Source organism: Falco rusticolus, chromosome 10, assembly GCF_015220075.1.
Source record: "Falco rusticolus isolate bFalRus1 chromosome 10, bFalRus1.pri, whole genome shotgun sequence".
Taxonomy (NCBI): Eukaryota; Metazoa; Chordata; class Aves; order Falconiformes; family Falconidae; genus Falco; species Falco rusticolus.
Genome location: NC_051196.1, coordinates 2,258,787 through 2,272,390, shown reverse-complemented (window position 1 = coordinate 2,272,390; position 13,604 = coordinate 2,258,787). Strand labels below are relative to the sequence as shown.

General features: G+C 45.7%; 1 protein-coding gene across 16 annotated transcripts in view; it reads left to right on the top strand.

Moving 5' to 3' along the window:
• Positions 1–13,604, top strand: part of BRSK2 (BR serine/threonine kinase 2) — a 313,750-nt gene that overhangs the window by 203,538 nt on the left and 96,608 nt on the right. For all 16 annotated transcript variants that reach the window (XM_037402757.1, XM_037402770.1, XM_037402761.1 and 13 more), the window contains exon 3: positions 4,181–4,266. In XM_037402757.1, the coding sequence (XP_037258654.1) occupies positions 4,181–4,266 (86 nt within the window). The remainder of the gene's footprint in view (positions 1–4,180; positions 4,267–13,604) is intronic.

Below are 13,604 nucleotides of genomic sequence, written 5' to 3'. Positions count from 1 at the left end.
GTGTTCTTTGAGAAACACTGCTATTAATGACTGTTGCATTTTGCTTGCACAGATTTGGTAGATAAAATACAACCTGGTAATACAAGACGGATGTCCGGTTCATTTTTCAAGTTCTCACAGCACCACATGGGCGATGGGTGACCCAATTGTTACTGAGCGAATGAATGTAACGGAAAAGGAAATGTTCTTCATCACTGAGACAAACTATCAAGCTCTCTCGACCTGCCCTTCTTGCCTTCCAGGTGAATTAGCACCCGGTGTGCCTGTGAGTCACGAGGTGAGAGAGCAGAGCACTTGTCACCAGGAAAAACTGTGCTGATGAGACAGGCTTAAAGCAGAGAGATGTCATTTTGTCTGGGGGAGAAGGAGCGTGGAGTAGGGATGGAGGACAGGAAACCAGAGTTTTGCATTATTACTCAAAGGGTTGCGTTGCCCCTGTGTTGCATGTTCTCATTAGCCGAATCACTGGAGCATCCTGTCAAATCAGCCTCCTGCATAGATTTTTAAAATCTCTAATTGGCACCTGCAAGGTGAGGAGTTAGCAGTGTGTCTCCATTTGCCTTGCACACCCTTCCACAGCTCTCTCCCCAGCTCCAAGGTGCTGCGCAGTCAGTAACCAGCGGTGGGCATGAGGCCACCCTGGCTCTCGTGGGGACCCTATGATGTGACTTGATGTTTGTGTGACAGAGAAAGCCTCACTTTTTTCCTTTCCCTTTTAACTATTATGCAAATGTTTTTTCCACATTTCCTGTTTATCGCAGACTTTGAGCCTCCCTAGACAGGCTATTCTGAGCTTGGCCTGCTCTCTGATAATTGCATCTGCATTAAAGCAAACAACCCTGCAGGGTTTCTCCATTTTGCTGTCCTTGCCAGCTCTGAGCTGGACAACACTCTGTGGCTTGCAAGCACAGGGATGCGCAAAAAAAGGCATGCCAGGGCCGGGAAACTCGGGGGCGGCAGGGAGAGCCGCATGCTATTTCAGGCCTCCTTTATCTTGCCGGTGAGTTCGGATACCGCTCCTTTGCTAATGACACAGAGGCTGCTGGGTCCTCCCGAGCCATGCGTCAGTAAAATCGCTATCGAGACCTACAGCCTGTGTCCAACCCGTATCAATTACTGGCAGATGCAAAAACGAGCAGGATTCGGGGGAGTCACCCACCGGTAATGGCTGCAGCAGTAATTTTGAGAAGGTGGTCTGTTGCACATTTTTGTGAACTGTTGTTTTTCTTTGGAAGGGAGAAGAGGCAGGACACTGCTGTAAGATTTTTGAGGATGATCTTTATCAGATTGCTGTTGAGAGAGCTGGGAATCTCTAGCTCTTGAAATAATACAGCCATTAGTGTCTTGCTCCTCTACATGGGGCCAAGGCCTGGGCTATGAGAACTACAGTAATGACACTCTTCCTTCATAAAACCGCCTTTTCCTGAAGGATTATATAAAGTCTTACTGAGATGAGTAGATTAGCTTTGTCCTTGGTTTACAGCTAGGAGAGGTAGCAGGCTGTGGAAAGCTGCCTGCTGCCTGCGCTGGAGTGGCGCAGCACAACACGCCGCTGAACCCCATCCAGCGCAGAGAAATGCTGCCAGGCACACCAAGGCGGATGCTTTCTGCATGCCTGGGGTTGAAATCAAGACCTCCAAAACTGTATTTCCTCTCCGGGTTTAGTTCCCAGGAAGTTAAAAATGTGCACAGAACCTTTCCCACTCACACACTTCAAATGATGAAACTCAAGTAACTCGAGTTATTTCTTTCTGACTGGTTCCTGGTGTAAATCTGTAGGTAGTAAGTGGATATTTGCTTTCTGGTCTGATTTTCTCTTATCGATCATAGGCCATGCAGTGGTGTGACCGAATCCCCTTGTCCAAGTGGCACTCATAAATCACTGCCTCTTCTCCTGCTTTAGGACAGTAACCAAGCAGGGCGCTGGCTGGATGCTGCCATCCATCACTCACTTGGTCTGAACATCCGTTGCCACCATACCCACCGAGAGGTTTTTCAGAACTGAATTGCCAAGGCGGTTCAGACAGCCCACCTGCAGGGAATTTAATCTTTCACAGGCAGGATATGGCCCAGGAGGGAGAACGGGTGAGTGGTGATCCCTGCTGTAGCTCATGCAGTGGTCCAATTGCCCATGAAATACCTGGGCTCTGCCACCCAAAGGGAAGTTCATCAGAGCTGCAGCTTCTGAGCAGCTGTGGTACATGGTGCTGTGGCTGAAGCACAGTACCGTTGGAGGACTGTTATGGGAGTGGGTGCTTCTTCTGGTTTGTTTTTCCTCATTCTTGAAGCAAATCCAACTTTATCAATTATAGGGCTGAACAAGCCTTCTGCAAATACCAGTGCATCTTATAAGAGAAAAGAGTAACAGATCTTTTTGAAGAGGAGACAAAAATGGAATAAACTAGCGCTCCCCCTGTTTTTTCGATGGAATAGCTGTACAGTTGAAATCGACCCAACTTTTGTTTCCTATTTGTATAAGCGGCTTTCATCTAAGTGCTGGTCATGAGTAAGTTGACGCCTACAGAGCTGTCACCGTCGAGTACTGTGTATCACTGAATTCATAGCTCTTCTGGCAGTGCTGAACTGTGTACATACATGTTTAAATGCATTAATCACTTCCCTGAAGGAGCTGTTCCCAGAGATCCCGAGTGTGGAAGTGGATCTCTCCAATGACTTTTGACTCTGCAGGGAGGAATAAGCATCTTTGAAAGACTGACAGATGTACAAACACCCTTTTCTCCATCCTGATATACGAGGAAGGCCAAGGGCGATGTGGTGCGAGAGTTGCTTTTGCTGTTTTTGTGTGGTGGTGCAGAGGAAGAGAGATCTGGGGTGATAACCAACATGCCGGGAAATCTTCCTCCTCTGCACAGCGCTGGAAAACTACCGCTTTCTAATTTCCTGCCGAGTATCTTACTGGCATTCAGGGAAAGTTGTCTGTTCAGGTTTAGCAGAGGGTGATATCTCAGGAAATTAAAGGACATCAAGAACTAAATGTGTACTGGGGTGACTTCCTAATTACTCGCCTGGGCCCTGCAGGAGAGATGTTAAGGGATGGTGATGTCGTTTGTTTGTGTTTTGCTTGTTAGCTTAGCAACTCCAGGACAATCAGTTATTCGAAGGACTGGAAAGAACCGTACCTCATTTTCCTTGTTCGCTTCTTTAGGCCTTTTTCCTGCCTTTGTGGATTCTTGGAAATTTGTCATGCCCGACAGTGCAATGCTTAGACTGTGTCTTGTTGCAGAATTTATTTCTGTTATCTACAGTCTCCACAGTGCTGCATTAACTCTGTTGGACTTAGCCTAGGTCAAACCAGCAGTTACAGCTTGGCTTCAAGCAGCACAGAGCGATTCTGCTCACAGCTGAGGAATTGCGCTGCCTCCATCTCTAATGAATACCCTGATTAAATTCAAGTTTAAAGCACCACAGCAGTTATGATAGGAATTTTGGGTGAGAACAGGGCTTGCACTAATTACAGGGACTTAGTCACAACTTGTTAACTCCGTGTTGAATACATGCTCTTAGAAGTAGCCATGCTTGGTCATACTGGGAATTGAGAGAAAGCGCAGCCTTACACTTAAGGCTCTGAACACCGTGTCTTCAGTAATCAGGTTTAATTTCTTGTTGTGCCTTGTACTTCTTACATCACTTCATGTATTTCTTTCCTTTTCTGTGCCTCAGTTGTGCAGCTACAAAATCACATTGCTGTCTGTCTTCTGCTCTTTGTCTCCCCTGTATACACTCCAGGTTCTTCGGGGTGAGGATTTTCTAATGTTAACTGAGTACACAATACATGGTGCAGCCACACCGGTGCCTGCAGGAGGTCAGGAGAGCCCTAAGTGACATCTTGGAGTTTCTGTACTTTGAGAATATGCCATTGGCTTTGGATTGTGAGGCAGGAACAGCCTTGAATGCTCATATAACTCCTACAGCTAATTCCCTTTGGTAGATTTGGGACTTTTCTTTCAACCTTGAAATTTTGCTGGTTTTGTGTTCTGCAGAGCAGGGAGTGCTCTTAAATGATGTGAGTGCTAAACAAGATATATTGTTATAAGTTGCCATACCCTCTGCATATAAAGAGGAGTGGAAAATGGATAAATGGGAAGAAAATGTGTGACAATATCTCATGTATTCTAAGACCAAGCTTCTAATCTTCTCTATTTCTTTTTGTTTCTTCCAGGTGGAGCGGGAAATAGCCATCCTGAAGTTGATAGAACATCCCCACGTTTTAAAGCTGCATGATGTTTACGAAAATAAAAAATATTTGTAGGTATTACTGGCTTTTGCCAGAGGAAGGGGAAGGGAAGGAGGAAGGAAGGGAGGGACAAGAGGGTTTTGGAACTTGGTAACATTTCTGAAAGAATGGAGCAGGGTGTGCTTTCACCCTCAGCTGGTGTCCATGTGATATCTGGTACTTGGATGAGGAAGGGACACTCCTTATTTCCTTGGCTTTTCTCATTTTCTTCTCTGTACTTTACTTATATGCTGTTTCTTTTCTTACTTAAATGGAGGAGAGAGGACAAACCAACTTTTTCTGTCAAAACAGCAAGATGGGAAGAAGATCTGTACATGTAAGATCTGGAAGTGTTTTGAATCAAAGCTGTCACAGACTGTTCCAGTGGATAATTTGGATAACCTCCCTTGCCTAATAGTTTTCATTGAAACTGCTGACTCTCGCTAGCAATATTTTGAATTTGCCCCATCAATAACACTTTTTGGTTTTAAGGGCTGCTGAAATCTCCTGATGGTTCTGCAGTAACAGTTAAGTAGCAAAGCCTTCTCCCCACCCCCACCCCCCATCATTGCCAGTGCCAGACAGGGATGTTGTCCACAGACAGAGTCATTTTAGCTTGACAGGGCACTAGATCTGTTGAATCTGTTGTCAAACAAACAGGCCACATTAATCTTGGCACAACAGGGAAAAAAATCAATGTTCTCCAAATGGGAAAGGGCAACCCAGTAGGGAACTCTGTGTTATTTTCAGCTTTTTAACAGGTTATTGCAAGCAGAGGAGAGTGGTTAAAAAAGAATTAAACTATTTTTAAAGCCCACCATCCATTGGTGACCTCTCCTTAATGTCACAACACAAGAAGGGAATGGCTGCTTACCCAAAGAAAGCGTGTTGAATGGAGGTAGCAGTCCCTTACGGACTATTCAGCCGGTCTCGTTACTGGAGCAATGAATGTGTGTTCTGAGAAGTGAGGCCTCTGTGCCTGTGGGGTAGCTTAGTAGAGCAGGCAGTAATTTCTTCTGGATTCTCCATCCTCCTTTGGGGCAGAGCCTGCCATCCACGGTGAAGTGCGGTCACCAGAGTGACCTCAGGCAGGCACGGGATGGAGGCTGGCTCAGATGTTCGCTGAGCTGCATGCCGAGTGCTCAATCCTCAGCGGCATAAATGGTCACGGCTCCATTAAGCCCAGTTTGCCCCAGCTGAGGACAGAGGCCCAGATGTAATGCAGCCTGCTCTGCATGCAGAAGGATGGCAAAGGGAAATGCGGATTTACAGCCAGTAAATTCTCCTTTAATCCTGAAATGTAGGACTACATTCCTCTGTATTCTGGTTTAAAGCCGGGGGTAGGATGAGGCCCCAGGCTTTCTTTTGGTTAAGAAAGAGGGAATATTCTTCTTTGTGATCCCGGCTTATTTGTATGTTGTGTAATCTGTGGTATACACACACATAAATACATGCACACATGCATAAACAGAGCACGCAGCTGATGTGTTCCAAGCAGGTGTAGTGTACTTGGGTGGTGGAGACCATGTCTGAATACGTGAAGGAGAAGGGCTGTGATCGTCACTTGGAGTGAGGAGGTGGGTTATAGAGGTGCTGAAGCTTTCTTCTTGCTCTGAATGCCCCTGAAGCCAGCAGCTCAGCTGAGCTCTCCTTCACTGCCCCAGAAGGCTGGGGGGCTGTTTTGTTCCAAGTGACAAATATCTAGTGCCCAGAGCAGTGGGGATGGCCTTACACCAAGATTTCCAAAAGCTGACTGCATTCCTTAGCAGGAAAATATCTTCCTGCTGAAAATCACCTTGAAAAGGGAAGCATCCCATATCTTTTAAGTTATATCTGGTTATCCTGGCTTCTAAAAACTGTTGGGCTCCAAAATGTGCTTTGCCAGTGACCGTTTAGCCTTCAACAATCACTAAGTCTTGTTTGTGCTGCAGCTTCTCAGCCTGCAAGATTGAGCTGTCTGCATCTCCCCGCCAGGGCACTGACTGAATCCCTCTGCTGAAAGGCACTGACTCTGAAAGAGCCAGTGACTGTTAATTATGTTTCATTTTTTATTAGTCACTATTTTAAAGAAAGGGCACAATGCAGAGCTTCTGGCAAGCCTCCGTGTTCAAAATTAGAAACAGTCGTGGCCTTGGATAAATCTAAGAGGTGGAAGAGAGTGCCTGTGGAGGGGCAAGGTGTGACACGTGCGTGGGGGCTGAGAGCTGTGCATGCACGTACTTTCCCAAATAATAAGACACAGTGACCTCCAGTTCTCACTAGCATCGCTAAAGGGATTGCTCTCTGGTTGTGGAAGCGCCTTTCCATCACACGTGCCATCTCAGCAGTAATGGTAGTGGCATGGTTTCAGAGAAGCTTATGAATTATGGGTGATATTTCAGGAGCCAGAGACTAATCACGATGCAGCGCTGGGGAGTATTTCCTCGATAAATGTTAATTTCACAAATCATGTTTGACTTTTGGTTTATGATTTAATTTGTGACAAGGGGCTTTGGTTGAGTAGATTCCTAATGCAACCATGAATCAAATCCTTTTTCCACAGTTTATTTAACACTGAAAATGAGTTTTAAAGAAATAAAAATAAAAATCTGTTAGCATATGTGTGTTAGCCTAGCAGTAATTTTCTGTTTGTTTTGTGTTTTTTTCTACCAGAATGGTCGGGGAGATGAAGATAGCTATGAGCTCTAAGACTTCCAGCAATTTATTCAGCATTTTTAGTTGTCTCATTTAGTAAAACTGTGGACTACAGTTCTAGGTGCATAGGGGAAAACACAGCTGCGCTGTGGCTCTCTGTCTGTGTGCTGATATACCACCTCAGCTATACATTATGTTGTCTAAACTAGCAATATTATTGACAGTTGAAGTGTTTCATATTTGTTGGATGATCATACTTGATGGCCTTCAAGCAAGATTGGGAGTCCGCAGTAAGAAGAAATTTAGAAGTAGCTATAGATGACCTGTGCCTCCCTGTCTGCCATCGTATAATGTTAATAGAGAAAACATCCAGGAATGGGGGGATCATCCTCCCATTTTAAAGATCAAGAATGAGTTAAAGTAGGCTGGTGTGGGATAAGCCCAGAGTTGTTTAAGAACTTACATTGCTGGTTCCTAATAGGGACTGATCAATGAGCTACCAAAATTTGTGTGTGCACCAGTCATTTTGACTAACCAAGTTCAAGCAGTCAAGAATTTTAGGGAAATGTAAATAAACTAAGGGAATGAGCGAGGTGGTAACAAAGCTCATAACGTTTTGGTGTGTTCTGTAGTGCATATCAGAGGGGAAACCCTCCTTTGGTCGTTCGGTTCCTGCACTGCAATGAACTGTGTGAACCTGGGCGCTGGTCCTCTGTGCTCTGTGCTAGGTAGAGAAAAGGTCTTACCTGGGCAGAGTTGGTGTAGCAATGGAGAGGCAGGCAGGGTTCACACGCTGCTCGCAGCACCGAGCTTCTCATGAGCAGACATGTTGAGGATTAAGTAAGAGGAAACCTACAAAGCCCAGTCCTTCATGAGCAAAGTGGTTGGCTCGGGTCTTTTCTAGGAAACAATCTTTTGCTTTATTCTTAAATCTCTGATATGTACATTTACTGTATTCTATGCAGTAAATTCAGCTTTCCATTTGATCTGAGAAAAGCAATTGTCCCATTGTTGGAGTTGTGAGCATGGCAGCTTAAGTGCCATCCTATAATCCACAGGAGATGGGCCTTCCCTTTCCAAAGGGGATAAGCTGACCGGTGGGTTTATTGCAGAACTCCCAACAGGGGTGGCATTATCTGTTTGATTTCGTTTGATTAGCTATTTGGTTTAAATTATTGGTGGTTTGGCAAGGAGTGGAGATGAGGTAGAATAAAGACATCCTAGGACCACTCCATGCCCTTTTCTTTCAGATGTTTATACTAGTATTTCATGATTCCCTGTCCATCAGTGTCAGTGTGTGTGTATATATATATGTAAATTTCTATCTATAGGTGCATACAGATATTTGTATATATATGTCTAGATTTATATCGATTAATTTTCACATTTTCACACTGAAGATTTCCAATTCTCAAATTTTGTGGGAGCATTTATTTTAAATCTCTGTGTTGTCCAACTTAATCAGCATTTGAAACAAGCATTTGTTTCAACAGAAGGAGTGGGCATCAGAATGTTGTTCTCTGAAATGCACCATGCGTTCGCTGGCTCTTTTTCCAAGCACAAGTCCCTTTCTCACCATTCAGCAGTACGGTGCTTTCACTGGGCAGGTGCCCAAGCCTCACTGCGATATACACAACACACCACCTCGTGATTTCAGAGGTGAAAGTGTTTCCCAATCAGCCGGATAACAAAATTAAAGTATCTCTTACCTGTGCACAACTCACGTTTCTGGCTTGTACAAGATCAGCTGACAGCAGGAGTCAACGCCTTACACTCTGGTGGTGTCTGCAGAGGCATTCGTGCTGCCAGTCCTCTCCTGCAGGGTTTTCCTGTAACTCTGTTTAGTTTTGCTGAAAACTGATTGTGAGATGCCAGAGAATGCGAGAAAAGAGAAAAAAGGGTTCTGTGTGTTCTTTGGTTATTGGTAGCCCAGGACTTTGACATTCGATCCATCTGCAGGGAAACCTAAAAGCAAAAGGAAGGTTCAGAAAGTTGGAGCAGCTCCAGGGCTCAGCGCTGAAAATTAATTTTGTGGTAGGTGTGCTTCTTGGTAGTCTGGTTGTGGGGTGTCAGGCGCCATGGATTCAGGAAAAGAAAATAGAACAGAATTGGAAGGCAAAAGGGTGTTCCACCTGAGCCTTGATTAGAATTAAGGGAAATATTCATAACCAGCTACTTTGACCCCTTTTCTTCTGCTGTTGACTTGGTTTAGCCCTGTGATGAATCACAAGCAGGTGTGGCCAAGGGAAGCCCCTTCAGCTGCAGGAGGGGGCAGCGCCAGGCTGGCAGGTGAGGTGGGCCTGGGGACCCGGGGCTGGCTGGAGGGGGCAAGGGGAGAGGGCTCTGCGCCGAGGACAGGCGGCACCGCTTGCAGGAGGGATGCCCGGCCGGCACACAGCAGGGCTCGCACAGAGGCGGTGGTGATGATTAATGCAACACCTTGCGCAACCGGTCTTAATAAGCTCTTCCCAAAAGCCTGACGGTGTCTTCTGCTCACTGCCTGATGTGCTCGTGCACCATCCAGGCCAGGATGCTGGGCCTGGGAGAAAACAGGCCCATAGTGGAGCAATTCTGTGACGTGAGCAAAAGACAAGGGGGGATGGAGCTCCAGGGCCACAGGACGTTACGTGCCTGATTTCTCTGTCAGGCTGCAGTAGGCGATGGTGTGTGTCTGGGCCGTCGTTGTTAAGGGAAAGGCCACTTGGTTCTGAAGAGGGAAACTCAAACAGCAGAACTGCAGCAGTGAGCTGATGAGTGTTGTCTCAGCTCTGCCTGTCCTGTGCTGAGGATCCTCCGGCTGGAGCCGTTCAGTCTCGTGTGCCCAAAAGGAGGGCTGCTGCAGGGCCACGGCATGCATGACTACACACCATGAAGGTGCTGCTCAGACCCCTGTCAGCCCCAGTAAATTAAAGGTACAGAGCACACCAGCATAATCTCCTACCTCTCTTTTCTCCAAAAGCTCCAACCTGTTCATGTCCAAAGGTAATGACCAATCAAATATAATCTCCATTCAAACAAGCAGACTGGAGTTAAAATTGTCTTTTGAAAAAAAAAAAAAAAAAAAAATTAATGCATGCACATTTTCTTGCAGGCGAGGAAAAATAAAATAAAAAACCCAGAGTTCCTGGCCTGGTGCCAAATTAGGGTTTAAAAATTCATGCCCGCCATAAGAATTTATATAACTTCTGAATAATTTATAGGCTGCGCCAATAACAAGGGGCTTAATATCTGATAGAGATTATTTAATCAATAGAAAACAGCGCAGTGAAAAAACTGTCAAAAGAACTACAACATGTCAGTCTTGGCTGGGCAGCTTTTAACCTCCCGCCTGCTACACATATATCCCTTCATATATGTATGGAAGGACATTTTGCAAGTAGGGTGGTAGCATGGAAGAGGCATTGCCAGGACTTTTTTTCTTCTAGAGGCTTTTCTTTGGCAGCCTGCTGCTCCAGACAGATCCCTTGCTGATTCACCACAGCTTTGAAATGTAATGAATCTTCTAGCTCTTCGCTGAATTGGTCAAAAGGAGTGATTTTCTTGTGAATAATCTGCCGAGGATTGTGGGTTACGGTGGGATGGTTCAGAGCGCAGCAGGACTGGTGGCAGTGCCGAGCACGTGCCGCTTGTGCGGCAGCCGGTGCCATCAGTATTCAGTTCTGTGGCCAAACTTCAAGAGGTTTTTACAGCTCTTGGCACTAACAAACATAGGCACAGGAAAGAACTAAAGACGTATCTGTCTTTACAAAGGAGATCCCTGCCTGATATGTGTCCCTGCCCTCGGTAATTGCTTAGACATCTGCATCAACTCCGCAGTGTCTTGCGCCATGCCGTGTTCCGCAGTTTTAGGGTTATGCTCGTGATTTTCAAGTATCAACTGTTAAGTGATAAACCAGGGTACCTGAGCTTCTCAGCAGGGGTGGTCATTTCATGAAAGGTCTTACCCATAGGCATCACAAAACGGTAAACTCTTGAGCATACAGAAAGCAAACAGAAACACTCTGATTTTTCATGTCTTCTTGTGTATCTCTTTCTATATAACTGCACCGGGGTTTGCAAGGTGCTGGAGTGCACGCCTGAAGTTGGGCATCTTAAAAGCTGGCCAGTGCCACGTGAATATCCAGTCTGACTTCTGGCACAGTAAAAGTCCTAGAACATCACCCAGCAGTGTGTGATGTACCCCGCGGTATGTTCGGGCTCATGTAGAAGACCAGCACACTCGTTTAGGTTTAAGAGAGGTTGTGTGTCATATGTGTAAATATCATAGCATTTAATAAAAAGATGGATTATTAACTGGTTCCCTAACAGACAGCTAAGCACATGCCCGTATGAGGAAACCCTCTACTGCCTGAGCAAAACAAGAAGCTATGTGAATTGACTGCCATTCCTAGAGCACCAGAGAGTATTTCTTGTTACTCTTGGTTTTTTGCAGTTATAATGCTTACCTGAAATATTTGTGTTCCAGTATGAGCTTTCATCTAAAGACCTCTATTCATTTAGCACTTTTATAATAAATACATTTGTATTGTCCCAGAGGACCTCATTTGTGTAGCTGTGAATGTCTCATAAGTTGTCTTCATCTATAAGGCTGAGAAAACTGGAGCCGCATACCCACACTGGGGTGTACGGTGATGGGCTGCTGTGGCAATCCCATCTGGCTGTGTCGTGGTTAAACCCCGGCCAGCAAGTAAGTACCACACAACCTCGCTCACTGCCTCTCCTGGTGGGATGGGGAGGAGAGTCAGGAAAAGGTAGACCCCATGGATTGAGATAAGAACAGTTTAGTAATTGAAATAGGGCAAAATATTATAATAGTCATAACAATAATGATAATAGTAACAAAAAGAAAAAGAGAGAGAAATAAACCCCAAGATAGACAAGCGGTGCACAACACAGTTGCTCACCCCCGCTGACTGACACCCAGCCAGCCCCCCAGCAGTGACCGGCAGCCCCCAGCCAGCCCCACCCCCAGTGTATGTACCGAGCGTGATGCTCTGTGGTACGGAATAGCCCCTTGGCCAGTTCGGGTCAGTGTCCTGGCTCTGCTCCCTCCCGGCTCCTTGTGCACCTCCTCATGGCACAGCGCGGGGAACGGGGGAGTCCTTCACTTAGAGTAAGCGCTGCTCAGCAGCAACTAAACCATCAGCGGGTTATCAGCGTTACTCTCATAGTAAACACAAAACCTAGCACTGTACCAGCTACAAGGAAGGAAATTAATTCTATCCCAGCCAAACCCAGGACAGGCAAGAATTCTAGTATTTCACACCATTCTTGCTAATGGCTTTTCGTTCTTTACAGATCACAACTGGTGTGTTTTGTTTGGGTGATTTTTTGTTGTTGTTGTTATTTTACCATAAATATCCCATGATGCATAGCCCTGATGGCCTTTGTGCCAGTTAGTCTTTCTTTAACAGCATTTTGTAGGCATTGCTCAGAGCCAGCCTATTTCTTTTGTTAACAGTCCTGCTTTGGAGGTAGCATGTAGCTGCCTTGCCTCGGTGAGAGCTCTGTGAGTTATTCCTCGAAGCTCCCTAGGGCTTCAGCGAAGGCAGCCTTTAAGAAGCTGTAGCATAGTCCACCAGATGGGAAGGAGGAATCATCACCAAAAGTCTCTTTGTTGCTGTTTTAAGTGATGTCTTCGCAGTATTGTAGTGCAAAGGCAATCTGGTCATACCTTGCTGTGCTGGCACTGGATGAGAATGGGACAAAACAGAGCCAATGCCCGGGTCAGCCTGCCCTCCAAACACAAAGCAGCTGCGGGAGACCCTGTGATGGGGGAGTCCAAGCTGTTGTCAGGCATCACAGCAGTCTTCAGGAAGGAGCCGACGAAAAATGATGATGTAGCTCTGTCATTAATAATTATGCTCTTCCAAGTGCAGGAGGGCGTCTTGTGAGAACACCGAATCATTTGCCTGGGTATTTAAAAAAATTTCACCAGAGTTAGTTTTTTAGTTTCACGTCTTGGCAGGACATGAGATACGATGCAAGATGTGTACCTTGGTGTCTGTTTGAAAGCAGTCAGTGGCCCGTGAAAAGTTTTGCAACCTCTTGAAGAATGTATCTGGTGAGGAAAGCCAGTAATCGAGAATTTAACACCACAGGCACTCGGCTTCATATTGAGTTGCAGAAACATCATGTTTTCTCGCTTTTCTAGTCTCCTAGCAAGCAGAGGGGAAATTGGTGATGGGGACAGCGTGGAGCAGAAGGCAAAAGGGACCATGGGTGCTAATCCCAGCTCTGATACTGGGTGGCTGTAACCCTGGGCAAGTCACTTGGCTTTGCAACTCCCTATCAGTAAAGAACAGGAGGTTAATAACGTGTAAAGCTTCTGTCATGTGAAATGTAAGGATTAGAAGAGCTGGTGTGTGTCCAGAGCATCCAAGATTTGAGAGCTAAGTGCTCTTACAGAGTCTTTTGTCCTAATATAGCTCCTCTCTGTATTATCACAGCAGGTAGCGTGCATGCTGCCAGCCAGAGGCTGGCTCTTTCCTTTCCCTGAACCTTCCTGCAATGGCTATTACAGAGCAGGGATTCCTATGTTTTTACAGTGGGAAGACTGATGCTGTCAATCTTATGTAGACAGGATTTTTAAAAAAGCTTAATTCACCAGTAAGTTACTTTTCATCTCCTAATGGAAAAGGAGACTAGTTCTGGTTACTGTTCTAGGATTTTTAGAGTTCACTCACCTCCTTAGCATAAATGGGAAAAGGAGTACTGTAGCGAGATGAGAACCTAT